The 25,517-nt window shown below is 34.1% G+C and overlaps 1 protein-coding gene across 1 annotated transcript in view; it reads left to right on the top strand.

Annotated features, from left to right (window-relative positions):
• Positions 1 to 25,517, top strand: part of LOC145270958 (MLX-interacting protein-like) — a 385,763-nt gene that overhangs the window by 279,776 nt on the left and 80,470 nt on the right. The window contains exons 4-5 of the mRNA XM_080126503.1: positions 4,401 to 4,526; positions 9,478 to 9,637. Of these exons, the coding sequence (XP_079982629.1) occupies positions 4,401 to 4,526; positions 9,478 to 9,637 (286 nt within the window). The remainder of the gene's footprint in view (positions 1 to 4,400; positions 4,527 to 9,477; positions 9,638 to 25,517) is intronic.

Below are 25,517 nucleotides of genomic sequence, written 5' to 3'. Positions count from 1 at the left end.
ATATATATATATATGTATATATATATATTATGATTGTTTTATAATTTCTTTGTGGAAACTACTCATTTCCTGGGATTTTTACTGTTATTTTTGTTTGTGGGTGTAAATTACCTTTACCAATACTTCAATCATAGTCATTTGTTTTTCTAGTTTTGCATATGAATTACAAAATATCTGTTATGGTTTCAAATGATCTGAAATAACGTTTCGGTTGGATTAGCCTTCGACCGTCCTCAGGCAATTTGGTTGTTGTGTGGAGAAGAAAAGAGAAAAGTTTTCTTTTCTAAACAACATCCAACATGCCTGAAGATGGTCGAAGGCCAATCTGACCGAAACGTTGCACAAATTATACTCAAGATGAAAACAATAGTCTGATGAATACATGTAATATAAACGATCAGCCCTCATCTAAAAAAAATTCAGAATTTTAATACATATTTTTTATTCAAATGACCTCTACTAATAATTGCTAAAATTATATATACATCTGACAATTCTTTTGTTGTTATTCTCAAAATCAACATAGAGACGAATTTATCAACATAAGTTTTATTTACAACTAGCGGGGGTACCCGGCGTTGCCCGAGTGTTTGTTTCCGGGGCGGGGGGGGGAGTTTTAAAAAATGTTATGGTAGGTAAGTAGGAAGGATCAAACCCGGAGTCATGAGTAAAAGTAGGAAAATAAAGTATGAAAAAAAACCAAAAAAAAAAAACCTCTGCAGCGTTAACAGTTCGGCCACCAAGAAAAGTCCATTCCAGTTGTTTAGGAAAAAGAAAAAAAAAACGACTACGGTAGGTCGGCGCGAACGTGAAAATATAATGTGAATTGTCCAGCACGCTAACCACTATGCCACAGAGCACTGCAGCTTAGTTTAGTGATTTTAAATAACTTCACATGAAAGAACTACGAAGCCAAACCGGTGTTCTCTTCTCAACTGTTCCTTGTGAACGATCCCCAAACGGTGTTAAGTGGTGGCAAGGGGAGGAGGAATTTATTAAAGAGAAAATATTTTACCACTTCCATTGATCTTAACCGATTTTGGCCGTGACTTCTCAGCAGAAAAAGTATAGAAATCTAAGATTATCGAGGAATTTGAGAAATAATAAGCCTATAACACACCTCAGATATTGTTCTGCCATTTGTGCATATTATATTTGCATGAAATATCTTGATTTTTAATCCTATTAATGTCAAAATCCGACGGGAAAAAATGAGTTCATTTTATTTATATAGAGAAGATGAAGCTTTTTGTTTATTGACAAAGAGAGAGAGAGATTAGTTGTATGGGGATAGGTTGGTGTGTATGGCTTGATGACGTAAAGGTGTGACGATGTCATTTGCTACTGTGTCTGCTCTCTTCTGTTTTTGTTTTGTTTTTTTCTCTTATATATGAACAAATAATTAATAAAACATGTTAAAAGACATCTTGAAAAAGAGTTAAAAATATTTAATTTTAAAAAGGAAGCACAAGATAAGTAGATAGTCCTTAATCCGCGGAGTTTCGAAGAAATACTCTCCTTCTCATCAGAGGGCAGAAATTAGCAAAATGCAGGATCGGATTTTGCATGTAAAAGTATTTAATGAAACTACAATTAAGTCACCGATCTTACTTGGTTAAAAAAAGGTGAGGTCAGGGGAATAGGAGGTAAAAGAAAAATGATAAAAAGATTTCACATGAATGGATAGTCCGGTGAAGGGTAAAAAATCCAAGAATGGTAAAATCCAAACACGGTCGAATTAAATCTACATTCCTGGAATCATAAACATTAAAATATTACATTCTTTTCTATTTTGCATTATGCAATTCAAAACTTCTGACCTTAGAATGTAAACATTGATAATAATGCTAACGTGAGAAACGAGTTATTTGCTACTTCATTTGTTCTTTCACCTAACAATTTATTAAATACAAAGGACATTTTTGTGTTATAACTTATTCACTTAGAAAAAATTAGTATCAAGTCTTACGTTAGAAAAAATTAGTATCCAGTCTTACGTTAGAAGAAGAAAAAATGGCTGATATAAAATAGTAATCTAGGAAGTCGATAATCGCTCAAAAATCGAAAATTAAACAAGATATTGTGAAACACTACTCAATAAGTGTCAGGGTGACATTTTTTGCAAATTTTAGTTTTGTTCAACGATTTTTTATTTTTTGTTTATTAAATTTATATAAACGTTTCTTTGTTTTTGTGATAATTACGATTCCGGTCATTTTTATGGGACATAAAAATGTAGATCAAAGTCCATCCATGATTGTTTTATGTTTTGTCGCCAAGTGCACCTATTATCAAAAATGATTTCTCCGTACGCATGTATATTTACGTCTGTTTGCCAAAGTATTAAAATTATCACAAGTCTCATTTATCGGCGAGTCTTGGGTTCCGTCGTTTGTCATCAGGAATGGATGCTTGTGTATGATATGACTGTTAAGTTGGAGTTTATGGCGGAAGAGTTGTGGACAGTGTTTGCAAGGAAGATGGGGGTTCTCGTTGCCCCCCCCCTTCCTAGCCTCTTCTCAAAATCCACGTTGCCAATGTATGCTGCACCTCTCCATGTCTTCCTGTCCCTGGCAGTTTATAGAGCATGGCCTATCAGATGTAACATGCATTTATCAAACTGCACGCACACATGTTCATTTTAGGGAGGATAAAGCAGGAATTGTAGCCATCGAAAAAACAGAAAACCCCACCCGTTAGGCAAAACGAAGGGCGGTAACCAGTGCGTTATTTAAAGGTGTATGTATGGGTGTGTGTGCAAGGTTCAATTCTCAGTGTGGTTATATGTATTATTTGGATTCATCAGATCTACTGTTCTCATCTTGAGTGTTATTTTCACAACGTTTCGGTTGATATAACCTCTGGCCTTCTTCAGGTGTATCTTGTTGATCTCAGGAATGTTTCTGTTTTGGGAATTTGGACGGAATTTCAAGTAGAACCCTTTATTTACTTCACGCGAGGACCCATGCTTCAAAAGTAAAGCCTCCTATTTTTTTCTTTGGAGTTAAAGAACTACAAAAAAGGGAGGGGTATCATTAAAGCAAGCAACGTTTTCTTATTATTTGGATTCATCTTATCTACTGTTCTCATCTTGAGTGTGATTTTCACAACATTTCGGTCGATATAACCTTTGGCCTTCTTCAGATGTATCTTTTTGAACTCAGGAATGCTTCTGTTTCGGGAATTTGGACGGAATTTCGAGCGGAACCCTTTATTTACTTTATGCATGGACCCGTGGCATAGTGATTAGAGTACTTGGGAAAAATCAATTGTAAAAGTGACCTTCTCCGGAAGGTTGAAGGTTCAATCCTCGGTGTGGGTGACCGAAAAATACAATTGCGAATTACTTAGGACCTCTATCCAGTCATGGCTGACGGAACAAGAGCACACTACACCCGTGAAGTAAATAAAGGGTTCCGTCCAAAATAAATAATATCCAAATTCCCGAGTTCGGCAGAAACATTCCCGAGTTCGACAAGATACACCTGAAGAAGGTCGGAGGTTATATCGACTGAAACATGAAAATGACACTCAAGATGAGAACAGTAGTCCGATGAATAATACATACAACCAATCCTCATCTCAAAAATTCAAAAACGTTGGATCTACATAGTTTACTTTCCTCCCTTTGCCTCTAAGGCGCTCCCACTCCGCAACTGACTATCAGTGTGTGATCTACTGTGATTATCTGACCTTCATCAACTCTCTAACCTCGAACCCTCAGATTCTTATATTGAGAAATTTTCTTTTGTTTATGACGTCAGAAGTGTGTTTACTAACGTGACTAACTTTCACGTGGATTTACAAATGTTTGTCCAAACACACTTTTAGCAAACAAAGAATCCTCAATTCTGATTTTTAATATCTAATCCATTTTTAAACAATATTTTTTTTAACTTGCATTGTCCATTCTTTTAACTGACATATTTGATATCCAGATTTCTAAAAGAATGGACAATCGATTCTTTTTCCGACATAAACACTTTTAACATTTGCCTACAGGGTTCGTGAGAAGAGAAAGAGGTAGAGAGAGAGAGAGAAGAGGGTGAGAGAGAGAGAGAAGGGTCTGAGTGATTAAAATGTAACAGAATGGTTAAAGCGTAATGGTCACATTTTTTTTTTTTACATAGGCATCGCCACTTATCAAAGCCAAGAGGTCACTCGAGGATAAGGGTTAAAGATTTGTGATATTCGATATTTAAGTCCTAATCACTACTTAAAATCATTGAAACGAAATTACTTAAGACAGAACTGGTCTTTTGTTTATCATTTTTTTTTTTATACATGATTTTTTTTTTTTTCCTTTTTATTATCATCAATTATATTTCTAAATTAAGTCTTCCTTTTCATGTAAAAAACTTTGCATACATGACCACTAAAATCAATTTTTTTTTTTGTAGACCATAGAGATGGATATCAAGTACTGGAAACGAAAATTTGAAGCTCTAGCCGCTGAGTACCAAAATTGGCACAAATTCTCCAAGAACCTTATTACTCAAACACGACGCAATTCTACAGCATCAAAGGTTGGTATATTTTGTGCTTTGGTTTTGATTTATTTGCCTCCCCACAAGGGCAGAGTTAGACGCAAGGTAGGTTTTCAATGTGGTTTTTCAAAAAAAAAAAAAAAAGAGGCACTCTAGATTCGAACAAAAATTCAAATTGCTCCCATCTGAAGACAGAAAAATTAAGTGTAATATCAGAACAGATATTACACTTTGATCAGAGCTAAAAAGCCAAGTGCTTTTGTTTTGTTTGTTTGCTTGTTTTCCTTATCTTAACTTTATCTTTGTAAAAATGTTTTTGTTTTTTTTGTTTTTTTTTGCTGATAAATCATTGCTTTGTAAGGCCCCTTCCCCGGGGGATGGGGATCAGTTTAGGAATAGGACTTAAAAAATGATTGTTGGTTAGACAATGATCACCGTCACAAGCAGATTGGAAGTAGTGGGTGGAATGGATCACTTAAGAAAAATTGATTTACATTACATTCTAAGGTGACCATGTTGTAGTAAGCTGGGAATCAGACTCATGGTATGAGGTGCCTTTTATAAGGGTAGGTTTTCAATGTGAGGGGACCCTACCCCCCCCCTCCCACTCCAAAAAAAGAGGCACTCTGGATTCGAACAAAAATTTAAAATACTCCCATCTGAAGACAGAAAAATGAAGTGTACTATCAGAACAGATATTACACTTTGATCAGAGCGAAAACGTCAAGTGCTTTTTTTTTTTTTTTCTTAACTTTATCTTTGTAAAAATGTTTTTTTTTTTTTTTACTGATAGATGATTGCTTTGTAAGGCCCTTGCCCTGGGGGGATGATGATCACCATTTACTGGACAAAGTAGTGGAGGCAAAAACATGTGTGGCCATTTTGTCTTTTTTTTTTTATATATATATATAGCGTGTCCAGGGGTGATGAAAAAAATCCAATAAAGTGCTCGATCGTAGATGTGAGAGCTGAAGATACAATATTTATTATGACACTATATATACATATTTCAAGGTCGTACCATTGGTTTTGGCGGCATTTTAGTTCATTTTGCATTAGTTCCAGTTTTTTCTTTGTCGCCGAAGAGATTATACCGATTTTCCACAGTATATTATTACTGTTTTCGGTGTATCGAAACCAATGGTACGACCTTGAAATATGTATATATAGTGTCATAATAAATACTGTATATATATATATATATATATATATATATATATATATATATATATATAACTACTTCATTTATTCACATAAATTTAATATACGAAAGTATAGATTTATGCGTAAGCTTTAAGTATTTACTTCAAAAGTGCTCAATACGTAGGTAGAGCTAGTTAGTAATTTATAAAATATATATGGCTGACGAATCCTATAGTTGGATGAAACGCAGAATATTCAGTGTAGCTTAATTGCCATATATATTTTATAAATTACTATATATATATATATATATATATATATAGACTAGCGGGGTTGCCCGGGTGTTTGAAGATTTAAAAGAAAAAAAAAGCTTTGGTAGGCAGATAGGCTCAAACCCGAATCCTTGAGGCAAAAGCGGAAAAAAAAAAAAGCGTGATAACTTATCTCAACGCTACGAAGGCAGTGGAATGAGATTGGATGAAATTAAACGATTAAAAAGTTATGTGATAGGCGCATAAATTTAATGAAGTCAAACATCACGGCATGGGGGGAATGAAATCCCACGGTTAACTTTGGCTATGAGGCAGTGTTTTGTTTCCCTAAGATGTTGGGGGGGGGGACCAGCTCCCCATAAAAAAGGGGGGTGTCCAAATGAATAGCAATTGTCTGATATGACGGTTTTTCCCCCGCATTGATCAAACCTGATATTGCTTTCTAAACGCCCCCCCCAGTGGGGAAGCCGAGGAATTGACTGCCCTCCGTTAGTTTCACTTTATTTATACTAAAAAGTTGAACAAACACAGAACAGAACGGAATAGGGCGAATTGTATAAAAGTCGATTAAAATAAATCGAAACACGATGTTCCTTCGCAAATCGTAGACATTACGATCTAGGAGGTATATAAACAGTTGTAAGAAATAGTAACCCTCTGGGGAGATATCCCCCCCCCCAGCCTTTGCTGAACATACAAAAATGTGCGCGCCACTTTTGCGTTGAGTGTCATTCTCCTTTTTTTTTTCTTTTTTTTTTTTTTTTTCTCGACTCCAATAGTAGTTTTCCAACATGCTAGGATTCCATTTTCCATTAAAACGTTTCTCCATCACTGAAATATCCCGATGGAACTTCTCGCCATGTTCGTCACTCGCATCACTAAGATTCTCAGCAAAATTCTTGAAAGTGACAATTTTGCAAAAAAAAAAAACTGTACCTGTTTTGACAAATAGAAAACCAGAAATGGATTTTCCATGCCATCAACCAATAGCTGGATAGAATTCTTTTTGAGTGTCGGCCGCACTGAAGATATAATCTTTAACCTCCAAAAGAGTCTAACTTATGACTGAATTTTACCAAGTACAAATTTGTGTAGATTCCTGAATTCAATCGAGAGTCCCAAGAAAGATTTCACCACCCCCCCCGGTCACATGTCTAAACAGTGCAATCTTATTTGGAAAAAGGGAACATGTAGTTTTAATGTTTCTCGCCTACATGACCCGAGCTAGACATGACCATAAATCTAATATATAAAATGCTGTCTGTCCGTCTGTCTTCATATTTTCAAACTCTATCTCCACTGAAACTAAAAGTTGCTGAGTGGCGCTAGGGCCTTCAAATGATTGGATTTTTATGGACTGTTCTTTTATGGGTCTTTAGCCAGTTAGGATGGGTAAAAATTGAAAAAATCTTTGTTTATTTTTAATCAGTTCAAATCCGTGTCACGTTGGTACTGTGGTAACGTCACCAGCTTTGAATGCTTCAGTTTTGCTTTCGGTTTCAATTCTAGCTGATGGCACCCAAATACTTTTTTGGTCCCCCCCTGATTAATTGGAGAGGGACCTATGTTTTCAGTGGCGTCCGTGTGTCTGTTTGTCCGGACGATTGCCAGATAACCGTCCAATAGTTTTTCCTGAAATTTTGCCACAAATAGATGTGCACAGTAAAAGAATTTTTTTTTTTGCGAAAATTCCCATTGTGTCCCCAGGGGCTCAAAAAAGGTAAAAAATGACACTTTTTGCCCTATAACATTTGATCCATCCATTATATTTTCCTGAAACTTAGTCAAAATATAAATCCAGTATTGGTGACCCTAATTCTGGTTCACATCCCTCTGGGACTTTTAGGGATAAAAAACATGCCTTTTTGGAGTTGATTTTTATGGGTCTTTAGCCAGTTAATATGGCTAAAAATTGAAAAATCTTAGTTAATTTTTAATCAGTTCATATGCGTGTCATGTTGGTACAGTGGTAACATCACTAGCTTTGAATTCTACAGTTTTGGTTTCAGTTTCGATTCTAGCTAATGGCACCCAAATAATTTTTTTTTTTTTTTTTTAATTTTGAAATCACAACCCTATAATAATATATTCGAAATCTGGACAAATTAAAATATCATATTTAAGCGTATTCTACGACCGTCCCCCCCACCCCACCCACTAGTATATATATCAAATTTTAGTCATTCAATGAATTTTAAAATTTATGACGTGAAATGTTTGAGTTTCAGATCATATAGCATCAGATCCATACCAGCTGATTGTTGGATAATTTTATTCTGAAGTGTGTGTATATATATATATATATATATATATATATATATATATATATATATTTTAGAATTTAGTTTGAGAGATCCGTTTCTCATATAAATAATAACCAAATTTACATACAAAACTGAGCCTTCACCAAAACTCTAGGTATTTTGGAATAACAACTCATTGTTCTAAGGGAGGTAAGTATTTTACTAAAGTACAACCTTTGAAAAGGTATGGCAGGATGTTTTCTCATGAAACTGACCCATTAAATTACCACCCCATTAAATTATCACCCCATTAAATTAGCACCCCATTAAATTATCACACCATTAAATTATCACCCCATTAAATTATCGTCCCATTAAATTACCACCCCATTAAATTATCACCCCATTAGCCTCCTGCAGTTTTGCTTTTGATTGTAGCTGATGGCACCCAAATACTTTTTTTTTTTTTTTTACTTTTGAAATCACGACTCTATGATAATATACACAAAATATGGACAAAGTAAAACATCATATTTACGCGTATTTTACGACTGGGTAAAGCTCCCCCACCCCTAGTTCTATAAATAAGTGGTACTAGCAGGGTGACCAAAAGTTGCTCAAGATAGATTGAAGATCGTGCAATACTATTATTGTCATGGAAATCAGTGAACTCGCTGATTTTTCAATTCAATCAATTGCCTGCTCTAGTCGAGGACTCACTGTGGTGCACTGGGAAAAAGCTTCACATGCCTCCTTGCAATAAGATTATTTTTTTTTTTATATAATTAGCTTGAATTAAAGTTTAAAATGCAAAAGTCAAGTATCATGATTCAATTGTGCTCTGAACAGAAACATTTATTTCGAACGCACCCTGTCTTATCAAAGAGCCTATTGTTGATTTTAAATGCTGGGCTTTTCTGCTTGTGGCAATAAAACTTCTCAAGTGCACATGCGATGTTAGGCTGTATAAGGGTGTTAACGTTGTGCAAAATCAGACTGTTCCTTCTTTAATTATTTTTTTTTTTCCATTTTCGATATTTATCTGAGGCATTCTGATACAAAGCCTGTCTAAGAACGCTCCCAGACACATAAAGTATATTTGTCTGAATTTTTTTTTTTTTTTTTTTTTAATTTTTTTAAATCGGTCCATTAGTTTCAAAAGCTATAGAAAACTTACACACACACGTATAGATTCTATGTGGTACTGTAATGAATGAAATATTTAAATCCTTATCTAAAAAAAAAAATATCTTTTATGAAAAAGTTTTTTTTTTTTTATTTCTTTAATTTGCTTAATTTTAATTTTTTTTTTTTAATGTATTTTTTCCACAGGAAAGTGTCCAAACTGAATTTTACGATTGGACGTATGCAGAAAAACCAAGCAACCAAGAAAGTTACGATGTCCCGTTCAGCACGGAAGATGACATGAAGTTTTGTGATGCCCTATTTTCAATTAGTCAGCCATTTCCCTTTCCAAATCAGCGGGAACTGAGTAAGTCTACTTTGATGGTCATTTTAAAAAAAAAATTTCTTTTACAAAGGGTCACCACTTATCAAGGCCCGGAGGCTACTTGGGGATAAGGGTTAAATAAGCGTTACTAGTGGAAATTTTGTAAATTGGATTACTTTAAAGGGAACGGCTCATAATCACATCATAAATAAAACCGACTACAACGTTAAAATTAACGTTTTCCGCAAGAAAACAAAAAATCCCACCGAACAACTAAAAAAAAAAAAAAAATAATCAAATTATAACAGCAAACAACGCCTGAGATCAGAATAATAAAACCTAATAAAATAATCGGAGACTATAAACCCAGCTACATATACGGGAAAATTAAAATTCACAAAACAAGATACCCTCTAAGACCCATAATCTCCCACATCCCCGCTCCAGTATATCACATCGCCAAAACAATCAATAACGTTATCCAACCGACTTCATAGACCTACTAAAATTAAACTCCCCCCCCACCACACACACGCACAAGTGCATAACCGCATCCCTCGACATTGAAACCCTCTTTACTAACATCCCTATAAATGACACAATTAAAATAATCCTTAACCAAGTATACAACCACAAAACGATACCCCCTCCATATATATATTTATTTTTGAGCAGAACAAACACAAGGGACTTCCCCATTATAAAAAAAATAGGGAGGATGTTGCAATATTTTTGGTGTATAATGGGGTATGATCCCACACAGTCGGACGATTCTATTTATAAACGATGCTGCTAAGAACTGACGAATCAAATTAATTCACGTTCTGCTACCAACCAATCAGAAACCAGAATTGCTTCATAAATATCAAACCTTTTCTGGAGCAATTTCACATGTTCTTTCCCGTCTCGACACGGTAAGAATATTTTGTTCTGTGGAACTGTCTACTACAAACAAGTCACCTCCCAGGACTTGTGTGTAACAGCGAACCATCTGAAACTGTTCTGAAACTCAAAATGGCTTACACTTCTAGACAACCATAACACGATACCCCCTCCAACCACGAACCGCCAAACTCTAGAAAAATTACTACTAAAATGCACCACACAAGTTTCTTTCATACATCCAAATAGATGGCGTCTCAACATTCGCAGAATACTACATGACCTACCTCGAAAACATTATCCTCTCGGATTCAAAAATGCCAGGTATGTCGACGACATATTCATAGCAAACCCGACAAGCTACTAAGTCTCATCCCTTTACAGTAGAGATCCCTAGGTGCAAGAAAGCCTTTTACTCCAATATTTTCTTCCCCAGAACTGCAGGTCTTTGGAACTCCCTTCCGGGATTCTGCTTTCTCAACTGCAACGATATGCAGAAGTTCAAGTGTAATGTCAACAACCATCTTTCTACTCATCTCCCTTTATAATGACCCTGCTAATTAAGTCCCTGATAGTAGCCCCCTGCTTCAAAGTGGCACTGTGCCTTGTTTGGGGTGAAAATTGAATAAAAAAATAAAAAAAATTCAAAAAAATAATCCCACTGTCTATGCCTGGTATGTCGACGACATATTCATAGCAACAGAACCCGTTCAAGACATTAAAAAAACTCTAACTAAACCTGGAAGCACACTCCGCCCTCAAGTTTGCACACAAACCAAACATAAATAAAATACCATTTCTCGACATATTCTGGAAACCCCCACTAAATACATAACCTCAACATACAGAAAACTAACCAAAAATAATGCAATACACAAACTACCATAGCAAATGCACAGAAAAATATAATACTACCCTTATAAAGAAATTTGATTAAACTCTAACTAAACCTGGAAGCACACTCCGCCCTCAAGTTTGCACACAAACCAAACATAAATAAAATACCATTTCTCGACATATTCTGGAAACCCCCACTAAATACATAACCTCAACATACAGAAAACTAACCAAAAATAATGCAATACACAAACTACCATAGCAAATGCACAGAAAAATATAATACTACCCTTATAAAGAAATTTGATTAAACTCTAACTAAACCTGGAAGCACACTCCGCCCTCAAGTTTGCACACAAACCAAACATAAATAAAATACCATTTCTCGACATATTCTGGAAACCCCCACTAAATACATAACCTCAACATACAGAAAACTAACCAAAAATAATGCAATACACAAACTACCATAGCAAATGCACAGAAAAATATAATACTACCCTTATAAAGAAATTTGATTAAACTCTAACTAAACCTGGAAGCACACTCCGCCCTCAAGTTTGCACACAAACCAAACATAAATAAAATACCATTTCTCGACATATTCTGGAAACCCCCACTAAATACATAACCTCAACATACAGAAAACTAACCAAAAATAATGCAATACACAAACTACCATAGCAAATGCACAGAAAAATATAATACTATCCTTATAAAGAAATTTGATTAAACTCTAACTAAACCTGGAAGCACACTCCGCCCTCAAGTTTGCACACAAACCAAACATAAATAAAATACCATTTCTCGACATATTCTGGAAACCCCCACTAAATACATAACCTCAACATACAGAAAACTAACCAAAAATAATGCAATACACAAACTACCATAGCAAATGCACAGAAAAATATAATACTACCCTTATAAAGAAATTTGATTAAACTCTAACTAAACCTGGAAGCACACTCCGCCCTCAAGTTTGCACACAAACCAAACATAAATAAAATACCATTTCTCGACATATTCTGGAAACCCCCACTAAATACATAACCTCAACATACAGAAAACTAACCAAAAATAATGCAATACACAAACTACCATAGCAAATGCACAGAAAAATATAATACTACCCTTATAAAGAAATTTGATTAAACTCTAACTAAACCTGGAAGCACACTCCGCCCTCAAGTTTGCACACAAACCAAACATAAATAAAATACCATTTCTCGACATATTCTGGAAACCCCCACTAAATACATAACCTCAACATACAGAAAACTAACCAAAAATAATGCAATACACAAACTACCATAGCAAATGCACAGAAAAATATAATACTACCCTTATAAAGAAATTTGATTAAACTCTAACTAAACCTGGAAGCACACTCCGCCCTCAAGTTTGCACACAAACCAAACATAAATAAAATACCATTTCTCGACATATTCTGGAAACCCCCACTAAATACATAACCTCAACATACAGAAAACTAACCAAAAATAATGCAATACACAAACTACCATAGCAAATGCACAGAAAAATATAATACTACCCTTATAAAGAAATTTGATTAAACTCTAACTAAACCTGGAAGCACACTCCGCCTTCAAATTTACACATGAACCAAACATAAATAAAATACCATTTTTTTTTTTTACACAGGCATCACCACATTATCAAGGCCAAGAAGCCACTCGAGGATAAGGGTTAAAGAGTGTACAGTAGAAATTGGACAATATAGTAATCAATTCGGTAAATTTGATAACTTATATGGAACGGCTCATCAAGAACTTATTTATGTTAGACTTGAACACAACCATATTGTAGTCAGCCGGAAAGCAGGAAAACGAAAGACAATTCCACAGGCGTGAAGTTCTAAGAAAGAAGCTTTGTTCATGAAATCTACAATTAGGTTTAGACACAGATAAAGAGTGGGGGAAATTATTGATAGTGTTTTCAGCTAGACGAGTGTTTCTCATGAAAGTTGGGCGAGGGGGGGGGCATAGATTGGAGCTCAGACGAGCACTTGCCATGAAAATAACGATAAAACAGACAGGCTCATAACATCTCTTCTGTGAGAAAGAGGTTGCAGGGAAGAGAAAAAGGATTTCCCCATTAGGCTATGAAGTCTGTTTTGAACTCTGTCAAGGCAGGATTTTTTTTTGTTATTTTCATGTTTGGCCATGCTCCCCTCTCCTGAATTGAAAAAAAAAAAAAATAAATAAATAAAAAAAAAACACAAAATTAGTTTTTTGCAATTTTTGAGATGAGGATTGTTCTCATCTTGAGTGTAAATTTTACAACGTTTTGGTTGATGTAACCTCCAACCTTCTTCAGGTGTATTTTGTCAAACTCTGGAATTTGCATGGAATTTCTTAGGACAATATTTCTACTCAGTCATGACTGATGGAACGAGAGCATGTTACCCCCGTTGATTAAATACGAGTAAAGGATGTCGTTTGAAATTCCATGCAGATTCCTGAATTTGACAACAAGATTTCAAAGTTTGGTTTATCTTTTGTCTGCATTTGTTTTTCTTTGTTTTTTCTTTTCTGCTGACATTTTTTTCTTGATATTTTTTATTCTTTTTTTTTTTTTCTTATTCATCTTTTATTTTATTTTGTTTTCTGATTTTTTTTTCCTGATTCCTTTTTTATTCTTTTTTTTTTCTGATATTTTTTTTTGTTTTTTTTTTTTCCGATATTTTTTTTCTGTTTTTTTTTCCTGATTCCTTTTTTATTCTTTTTTTTTTCCGATATTTTTTTTTTTTTTTCCGATATTTTTTTTCTGTTTTTTTTTCTGATTCCTTTTTTATTCTTTTTTTTTTCTGATATTTTTTTTTTCTGTTTTTTTTTTATTCCTTTTTTATTCTTTTTTTTTTCTGATATTTTTTTTTGTTTTTTTTTTTCTGATTCCTTTTTTATTCTTTTTTTTTCTGATATTTTTTTTTCTGTTTTTTTTTTGATTCCTTTTTTATTCTTTTTTTTTCTGATATTTTTTTTTCTGTTTTTTTTTTATTCCTTTTTTATTCTTTTTTTTTCCTGATATTTTTTTTTTTTTTTTTTTTCTGATTCCTTTTTTATTCTTTTTTTTTTCTGATATTTTTTTTTTCTGTTTTTTTTTTGATTCCTTTTTTATTCTTTTTTTTTCTGATATTTTTTTTTTGTTTTTGTTTTTGATTTTTTTGTTTTCTGATTTGTTTTTTTTTTTCTGATTCCGTTTTTTCCTGATTTTTTTCCTGACTCATTTTTTTTTTTTTTTTGTACGTTTTTGTTGTCCTTTTGTAGTACGTTGTCATGCGTGAATAGTAAGACTGTATTGCAGGTTGACATTTTCTTGGATTTGGTAAATGTTATTTGTTATTTTTTTTTTTTTTCATTCCTTTGTTTGTTGACAACTATTCTACACTTTTGCCATTTTTTTTTTTTTGATAAAGGTCAGATAATATAAATTAATAACACTAAACATTAATTTATTATGAACTATTTAAAAATAATTGTCCAGGACCATGTATAATTCACAGTTGTTTGAACATACCAACTATTTTTAGATATTTAACAATTTTTGATGACTATCAATTTCTATTCCAGGCAAAGCCAAGCAGATTTGCTTGTATAAAACAGTATTAAAAAAACACAAATCACATTGTGTCGCCCAACCATATTTGCTCTACCCAGGATATTGAGTACTTTGGATTGACTCCCTACCATGTATGATACAGCATTATTTCTATTTTAACTTGCAGACATTCAATCCTGCCAAGACTAAGCTTGTTTCCTTCAAAAAGCCTTCTCTGCCACCAATAGCAATGGCCAAAAACACATTACCTGGAAGTTCTTCCTTTAAACTCCTCGGTCTAATATTCACAGGAAACATGAACTGGAACAAATACATTGAGAGCATTTTTAACGCTGCTGCGAAGAAGGTGGGCTCTCTCTACCGTGCTAGAAAAATACTTATGCCTGAAAGTATCCTGTACTTCTATAAGGCCACCATTCGCCCATGTATGGAGTACTGTTGTCATATTTGGGCTGGTGCATCGGCTACTAGTCTCTCACTCCTGGACAGGATTCAAAAGAGAGTCGCCAACCTGATAGGTTCTGAACTGTCATCTAAGCTTCAGCCTCTGTCCCATCGACGAAATGTTGCATCTCTTTGCCTGTTCTACAGATACTTTAATGGTGAATGCTCTGACGAACTGCAAGCACTTGTACCCCCTCGACGTAAATACCCCTGACAAACCCAACAAGCAGCTAAATCCCACCCCTTCACAGTAGAGATCCCTAGATGTAAGAAAGCCTTCTACTCCATTAATTTCTTCCCCCAGAACTGCTAGACTTTGGAACTCTCTTCCGAGATTCTGCTTTCCCAACTGTACTGACATGCGGAAGTTCAATTGTAATGTGAACAGACATCTTGCTGCTCATCTCCCTTCATTATATGACTGCAATTTATGTCCCCGATAGTAGCCCCCTACTTCAAAGTGGCAATGTGCCTTGTTTGGGGTGAAAATTGACTTAAAAGAAAAAAAGGCAATATAATGTACTTTTTCTCATATGCAAACTAATAAATGTTTTTCTACCGGACAATGCTGAGTTTAAACACACCTGCTCTATCTAGGAAATTGAGTGCTCTCGGATTACTCTATACCAATTACCAGTTAATATACCTCATTATTATGTTATGGTATAGTATTATTACTATTATAAATCCTTTGGCAACACCAAATAGATTATCTTGGATAAAATTGTATAAGGGTGATGGTTTTTTTTTTTTTTTCTAGGCAATGCAATTATTGTGTAAAATAGGACAATAGAATTACAAATGAATAACACTAAACATTAGTTTATTATGAACTGTTTAAAAAAATAAGCATGCAAATTAGGCATTCAAATAGTTGTTTGGGTTGTTGATTTGATCTTTAGTGAACTTTTTTATTTCTATAGATTATTATATTGTACCCTCTATGTAATAGTGATTTCAAAAGGTATGAGGTTCCTTCAATAAGTTTCCAGACTTTTTTGTACAGGCATTTAAAATTGTTGTAGACTCTTGAAAATTCAGTATGTTATTGCTAAACATCTTATGAGATGACTGACCAATTTTTTTATTTCTATAGATTATTATATTGTACCTACTATGTAATAGTGATTTCAAAAGGTATGAGGTTCCTTCAGTAAGTTTCCAGACTTTTTGGTACAGGCATTTAAAATTGTTGTAGACTCTTGAAAATTCAGTATGTTATTGCTAAACATCTTATGAGATGACTGACCAATTTTTTATTTCTATAGATTATTATATTGTACCCACTATGTAATAGTGATTTCAAAAGGTATGAGGTTCCTTCAATAAGTTTCCAGACTTTTTGGTACAGGCATTTAAAATTGTTGTAGACTCTTGAAAATTCAGTATGTTATTGCTAAACATCTTATGAGATGACTGACCAATTTTTTATTTCTATAGATTATTATATTGTACCCACTATGTAATAGTGATTTCAAAAGGTATGAGGTTCCTTCAATAAGTTTCCAGACTTTTTGGTACAGGCATTTAAAATTGTTGTAGACTCTTGAAAATTCAGTATGTTATTGCTAAACATCTTATGAGATGACTGACCAATTTTTTTATTTCTATAGATTATTATATTGTACCCACTATGTAATTGTGATTTCAAAAGGTATGAGGTTCCTTCAATAAGTTTCCAGACTTTTTGGTACAGGCATTTAAAATTATTGTAGACTCTTGAAAATTCAGTATGTTATTGCTAAACATCTTTTGAGATGACTGACCAATTTTTTATTTCTATATATTATTATATTGTACCCACTATGTAATTGTGATTTCAAAAGGTATGAGGTTCCTTCAATAAGTTTCCAGACTTTTTGGTACAGGCATTTAAAATTGTTGTAGACTCTTGAAAATTCAGTATGTTATTGCTAAACATCTTATGAGATGACTGACCAATTTTTTATTTCTATAGATTATTATATTGTACCCACTATGTAATAGTGATTTCAAAAGGTATGAGGTTCCTTCAATAAGTTTCCAGACTTTTTGGTACAGGCATTTAAAATTGTTGTAGACTCTTGAAAATTCAGTATGTTATTGCTAAACATCTTATGAGATGACTGACCAATTTTTTATTTCTATAGATTATTATATTGTACCCACTATGTAATTGTGATTTCAAAAGGTATGAGGTTCCTTCAATAAGTTTCCAGACTTTTTGGTACAGGCATTTAAAATTGTCGTAGACTCTTGAAAATTCAGTATGTTATTGCTAAACATCTTATGAGATGACTGACCAATTTTTTTATTTCTAAAGATTATTATATTGTACCCACTATGTAATTGTGATTTCAAAAGGTATGAGGTTCCTTCAATAAGTTTCCAGACTTTTTGGTACAGGCATTTAAAATTGTTGTAGACTCTTGAAAATTCAGTATGTTATTGCTAAACATCTTATGAGATGACTGACCAATTTTTTATTTCTATAGATTATTATATTGTACCCACTATGTAATTGTGATTTCAAAAGGTTTGAGGTTCCTTCAATAAGTTTCCAGACATTGTTGTTACAGGCATTTAAAATTGTTGTAGACTCTTGAAAATTCAGTATGTTATTGCTAAACATCTTATGAGATGACTGACCAATTTTTTATTTCTATAGATTATTATATTGTACCCACTATGTAATTGTGATTTCAAAAGGTATGAGGTTCCTTCAATAAGTTTCCAGACTTTTTGGTACAGGCATTTAAAATTGTTGTAGACTCTTGAAAATTCAGTATGTTATTGCTAAACATCTTATGAGATGACTGACCAATTTTTATTTCTATAGATTATTATATTGTACCCACTATGTAATTGTGATTTCAAAAGGTATGAGGTTCCTTCAATAAGTTTCCAGACTTTTTGGTACAGGCATTTAAAATTGTTGTAGACTCTTGAAAATTCAGTATGTTATTGCTAAACATCTTATGAGATGACTGACCAATTTTTTATTTCTATAGATTATTATATTGTACCCACTATGTAATAGTGATTTCAAAAGGTATGAGGTTCCTTCAATAAGTTTCCAGACTTTTTGGTACAGGCATTTAAAATTGTTGTAGACTCTTGAAAATTCAGTATGTTATTGCTAAACATCTTATGAGATGACTGACCAATTTTTATTTCTATAGATTATTATATTGTACCCACTATGTAATAGTGATTTCAAAAGGTATGAGGTTCCTTCAATAAGTTTCCAGACTTTTTGGTACAGGCATTTAAAATTGTTGTAGACTCTTGAAAATTCAGTATGTTATTGCTAAACATCTTATGAGATGACTGACCAATTTTTATTTCTATAGATTATTATATTGTACCCACTATGTAATAGTGATTTCAAAAGGTATGAGGTTCCTTCAATAAGTTTCCAGACTTTTTGGTAAAGGCATTTAAAATTGTTGTAGACTCTTGAAAATTCAGTATGTTATTGCTAAACATCTTATGAGATGACTGACCAATTTTTTATTTCTATAGATTATTATATTGTACCCACTATGTAATAGTGATTTCAAAAGGTATGAGGTTCCTTCAATAAGTTTCCAGACTTTTTGCTACAGGCATTTAAAATTGTTGTAGACTCTTGAAAATTCAGTATGTTATTGCTAAACATCTTATGAGATGACTGACCAATTTTTTATTTCTATAGATTATTATATTGTACCCACTATGTAATAGTGATTTCAAAAGGTATGAGGTTCCTTCAATAAGTTTCCAGACTTTTTGGTACAGGCATTTAAAATTGTTGTAGACTCTTGAAAATTCAGTATGTTATTGCTAAACATCTTATGAGATGACTGACCAATTTTTTATTTCTATAGATTATTATATTGTACCCACTATGTAATAGTGATTTCAAAAGGTATGAGGTTCCTTCAATAAGTTTCCAGACTTTTTGGTACAGGCATTTAAAATTGTTGTAGACTCTTGAAAATTCAGTATGTTATTGCTAAACATCTTATGAGATGACTGACCAATTTTTATTTCTATAGATTATTATATTGTACCCACTATGTAATAGTGATTTCAAAAGGTATGAGGTTCCTTCAATAAGTTTCCAGACTTTATTGTTACAGGCATTTAAAATTGTTGTAGACTCTTGAAAATTCAGTATGTTATTGCTAAACATCTTATGAGATGACTGACCAATTTTTATTTCTATAGATTATTATATTGTACCCACTATGTAATAGTGATTTATAAAGGTATGAGGTTCCTTCAATAAGTTTCCAGACTTTGTTGTTACAGGCATTTAAAATTGTTGTAGACTCTTGAAAATTCAGTATGTTATTGCTAAACATCTTATGAGATGACTGACCAATTTTTATTTCTATAGATTATTATATTGTACCCACTATGTAATAGTGATTTCAAAAGGTATGAGGTTCCTTCAATAAGTTTCCAGACTTTGTTGTTACAGGCATTTAAAATTGTTGTAGACTCTTGAAAATTCAGTATGTTATTGCTAAACATCTTATGAGATGACTGACCAATTTTTATTTCTATAGATTATTATATTGTACCCACTATGTAATAGTGATTTCAAAAGGTATGAGGTTCCTTCAATAAGTTTCCAGACTTTGTTGTTACAGGCATTTAAAATTGTTGTAGACTCTTGAAAATTCAGTATGTTATTGCTAAACATCTTATGAGATGACTGACCAATTTTTATTTCTATAGATTATTATATTGTACCCACTATGTAATAGTGATTTCAAAAGGTATGAGGTTCCTTCAATAAGTTTCCAGACTTTGTTGTTACAGGCATTTAAAATTGTTGTAGACTCTTGAAAATTCAGTATGTTATTGCTAAACATCTTATGAGATGACTGACCATTTTTTATTTCTATAGATTATTATATTTTACCCACTATGTAATAGTGATTTCAAAAGGTATGAGGTTCCTTCAATAAGTTTCCAGACTTTGTTGTTACAGGCATTTAAAATTGTTGTAGACTCTTGAAAATTCAGTATGTTATTGCTAAACATCTTATGAGATGACTGACCAATTTTTATTTCTATAGATTATTATATTGTACCCACTATGTAATAGTGATTTCAAAAGGTATGAGGTTCCTTCAATAAGTTTCCAGACTTTTTGGTACAGGCATTTAAAATTGTTGTAGACTCTTGAAAATTCAGTATGTTATTGCTAAACATCTTATGAGATGACTGACCAATTTTTATTTCTATAGATTATTATATTGTACCCACTATGTAATAGTGATTTCAAAAGGTATGAGGTTCCTTCAATAAGTTTCCAGACTTTTTGGTACAGGCATTTAAAATTGTTGTAGACTCTTGAAAATTCAGTATGTTATTGCTAAACATCTTATGAGATGACTGACCAATTTTTTATTTCTATAGATTATTATATTGTACCTAGTATGTAATTGTGATTTCAAAAGGTATGAGGTTCCTTCAATAAGTTTCCAGACTTTTTTTTACATACATTTTTTAAAAATTCAGTATATTCATATATGCTATACATTTTGTGAGATGATTGACCAATTTTTTATGATTTCAGGTTGAAATAAACAGCTACAGCAGGAATTAGAATACAGTCTACTAAAGCCTGATTGTTACACCGGGTGAATTTCAAAAATGCAATAATAAAAATAATTGCAAACATCAAACTGTGCACTTATTGTCTCTATAGACACAAGGCGGCCTTTATCCATAAAATTCTTTATTTGGCCAATCAACTCTGGTGTTTTCCTTAACAACAAACTTCACGAAATCATGACAAAAATCAAAAAACAAGAACAAAATACGAAACTAAACAGAAAAGAAGTCAAACTAACAAGAATAAAAATAGGCCATACTCACTTAACCCACTCATATCTCCTAAAAAAAGAAAGCCAACCCGTCTGTATACCTTGTCAAACACCACTCACAATCAAACACATATTAATTGAATGTACTGATTTTGTAACCGTAAGAAATCGATTCTACAAAGGAAACAATATTAAAGAATTATTTGATAAAAACAATCCCCACACCATACTCTCATATCTTAAAAAAGTTTATAAAAAAAATTAAAAAGAACCCTTCATACAACGGTCCTGGATATGACCTAAAACTATATCCGATGGTGAAGCCCTACCTTGCGGGCCTTGGGGAGTGTGGAGCCACCCTTTAATTGCCATTGCTCCCAGGTCCACTCTGACCCGGAGTGGTAGTACCTGTTAGGGTCCCAACTATGGGTTAAATAGAATCCGACTTAAAAAAAACAAATATACTTCATTAAAAATCGTTCTTCAAAATAACTAGATTCGGCATTAAATAACCTGAAAAACGTTGATATGCCGTAAAACAAAAACAACTCTGGTGTTCTGACATTCTTACTCTTCCCACACCTCATCATCCCTCACAGACTCTCTGCCTTCCTTGAATTTCTTATGCCACTCTAAAACTGATGCTCGATTCATGCAAGATGGTCCAAAAGCAGTCTGAAGCATTCCATACGTTTCTGTGGAATTTTTTTTCCAAGTTTAAAACAGAATTTTATTACATATCGTTCTTCTAAAGTGTCCTCACATCCAGATCACATTTTTGAAATTCACCAACTGTGACAATGAGGCTTTAGTAAGGTGTATTCCAATTCCTGCTGTAGCTGTCCATTTGAACCTGAAACCATAAAAAATGGGCATTCATCTCATAAGATCTATAGCAATAACATACTGAATTTTCAAGAGTCTATGACAATTTTAAATGCCTGTACAAAAAAGTCTGGAAACTTATTTAATTGCTGTTGAAATTAGGTTTATTAGCTTCCCCCAGCTTTCTATAATTCCTCTTAATCTTTTTCATCCCTAATGAACCCTACCCTAGATGCCGCATCTTGCCCCATGCTACGTAGCATCTTCTTTACTCCTCTGATGAGAAGCATTAGGCTTCGAAATACCCTAGCATAAAGAGTCCCTTCTCTCCTCCAAATTTTGCTTGTATTCCATTATTCAATAAATGATTCATTCTATATCTACCAATATATAGTTTTGTGACTTAATTTCATATTCTTGTTGAGCTTGGCATTATCCAGATAAGTCTCCTTGTGGAATTGGACTCTCTCATTTCCTTTTGCACATTAAGCTATATATATATATATATATATATATATATATATATATATATATATAACAATGAATTTTCAAGAGTCTACGACAATTTTAAATGCATGTACAAAAAAGTCTGGAAACTTATTAAAAGCATTTCATATTTGTCTGACTCTAAAAAATGGTTTTCTCCTTCCAGAATGCATATGTGGCAAGAACACTTTACTGTAAAGCATTTCCTTCTCCACTGTGGCGAATATCAACACAAATGAAAGTATTTGAAAAAATAAACCTCAACACAATTTTATGTTTCCTGAAAGAAGGAAACCTGTCCAAGAAAATATAGTAATAACCTAACTTCACTTGATCCAATAAATGATCCAAAGAATCTTATATGATCCATCAAATGATTCAAAGTGTGACTTGATCCAAGGAATGACCCAGAGAGGTAGATCTTATGGAACAAAACACCCAGAGAGGCTGACTTTATCCAACGAAAGACAGAGAGAACCTGACTTGATCCAACAAATGGCACAGCAAGGCTGACTTGATTCAATGAAAGACCCAGAGAGGCCGACTTGATCCAACGAAAGACCCAGAGAGGCCGACTTGATCCAACGAAAGACCCAGAAAGGCCGACTTGATCCAACGAAAGACCCAGAGAGGCAGACTTGATCCAACGAAAGACCCAGAGAGGCAGACTTGATCCAACGAAAGACGCAGAGAGGCTGACTTGATCCAACGAAAGACCCAGAGAGGCAGACTTGATCCAACGAAAGACGCAGAGAGGCTGACTTGATCCAACGAAATACGCAGAGAGGCAGACTTGATCCAACGAAATACGCAGAGAGGCAGACTTGATCCAACGAAATACGCAGAGAGGCAGACTTGATCCAACGAAAGACGCAGAGAGGCCGACTTGATCCAACGAAAGACGCAGAGAGGCCGACTTGATCCAACGAAAGACGCAGAGAGGCCGACTTGATCCAACGAAAGACGCAGAGAGGCCGACTTGATCCAACGAAAGACGCAGAGAGGCCGACTTGATCCAACGAAAGACGCAGAGAGGCCGACTTGATCCAACGAAAGACGCAGAGAGGCCGACTTGATCCAACGAAAGACGCAGAGAGGCCGACTTGATCCAACGAAAGACGCAGAGAGGCCGACTTGATCCAACGAAAGACGCAGAGAGGCCGACTTGATCCAACGAAAGACGCAGAGAGGCCGACTTGATCCAACGAAAGACGCAGAGAGGCCGACTTGATCCAACGAAAGACGCAGAGAGGCCGACTTGATCCAACGAAAGACGCAGAGAGGCCGACTTGATCCAACGAAAGACGCAGAGAGGCCGACTTGATCCAACGAAAGACGCAGAGAGGCCGACTTGATCCAACGAAAGACGCAGAGAGGCCGACTTGATCCAACGAAAGACGCAGAGAGGCCGACTTGATCCAACGAAAGACGCAGAGAGGCCGACTTGATCCAACGAAAGACGCAGAGAGGCCGACTTGATCCAACGAAAGACGCAGAGAGGCCGACTTGATCCAACGAAAGACGCAGAGAGGCCGACTTGATCCAACGAAAGACGCAGAGAGGCCGACTTGATCCAACGAAAGACGCAGAGAGGCCGACTTGATCCAACGAAAGACGCAGAGAGGCCGACTTGATCCAACGAAAGACGCAGAGAGGCCGACTTGATCCAACGAAAGACGCAGAGAGGCCGACTTGATCCAACGAAAGACCCAGAGAGGCCGACTTGATCCAACGAAAGACCCAGAGAGGCCGACTTGATCCAACGAAAGACCCAGAGAGGCCGACTTGATCCAACGAATGACACAGAAGGCTGACATGATCTGATGAAGATTTGCTTTAATGAATAACACACACACACACACACATATAATAACAACTGTTCTAATTGAATAAATAATTTGGTATTAAGTAAACTGCAGTAGTTGATATGCCATAAAACACCAACAAAGCAACTCATTGATCTTCTAAGTAATTTTGAGCCCCAGTCCACGAAAAGTTAAATCACTGAACTCTTTTGATGGGAATATCGGAATGATAAAAAAAAAACAACACTTTTGCATTTATTTCTTTAAACTTGAGCACAAAATCAGTTTTATTTATTTTTCGCTTATTGTTTTTTGATAATAGCTAACACTAATGTATGCAAACCTGTCCGACTGCTTATTTTTTTCTTTCCCTGAGGAGGTGTACCTCGAAAATTTGGGAACTTTATACTACAACATCTTTGTGCGACACATTACGCTGGTAAATCTATATAAAAGGAACTGTGTGTGTGTGTGAGTTATGAAATTTCACACAAATGTACTTGACACATCTGACGGTGTTCTTAAATAGGTTTGTATCTGAATGTCTTCAATACGTATAGATAATAGTGGGGGGGGGATGATTTATCGGAATCGGAAAAATCGGAATATTTAAGGGTATCGGAATCGGAAAAATGTGTACCGATTTTCCGATGGTAAAACGATTCTTTTAATTGTCTTTCTTTATTTAATTTTATTTAAAGTAAAATCTTCCATTGCTGGTAATAATGATAAAACAATAAATATTTATTGATTTTTAACCACCAGTGAAGCTAAAATCAATAGATCATCCCCCACAAGTATATTTTTACGTTTAGGAAAATATCTGCACATTTAACATGTGTGTTTTTACGGTAATCAGAGAAAAAAAATACAATTATATAGTTAAATATTTAGACACGTATAAAGAATCAGAATCGGTAATTATATCGGAATCGTGAATTTAGTACGGAATCGGTAATTGTATTGGAATTGAAAAAAAATATTTGAATCATCCCATCACTAATAGATAATCGAAAAAAATCTGATGAAAGAAGGAACTAACGATTTTTTTTTTTTACCAAAGTTAACATTTTATACAGCCTAACATCACAAGTGCATTTGAGAATTTTATTATCGCACAAACAGAAAGGCCCAACATATAAAATCAACAGCAGGTTCTTTGATATTACAAGGGTGCATTCATTTTGAATGCACCTCTTTAGAGCACAATTGAACTATGATACTTGACTTTTGCATTTTAAGCATTAATTCAAGTCT

Source organism: Euprymna scolopes, chromosome 46, assembly GCF_053919585.1.
Source record: "Euprymna scolopes isolate OS-2025 chromosome 46, ASM5391958v1, whole genome shotgun sequence".
In the NCBI taxonomy this organism is placed as follows: domain Eukaryota; kingdom Metazoa; phylum Mollusca; class Cephalopoda; order Sepiida; family Sepiolidae; genus Euprymna; species Euprymna scolopes.
Note: the sequence above shows the minus strand (reverse complement) of the source record. Positions and strands in the feature narration are given on the sequence as shown.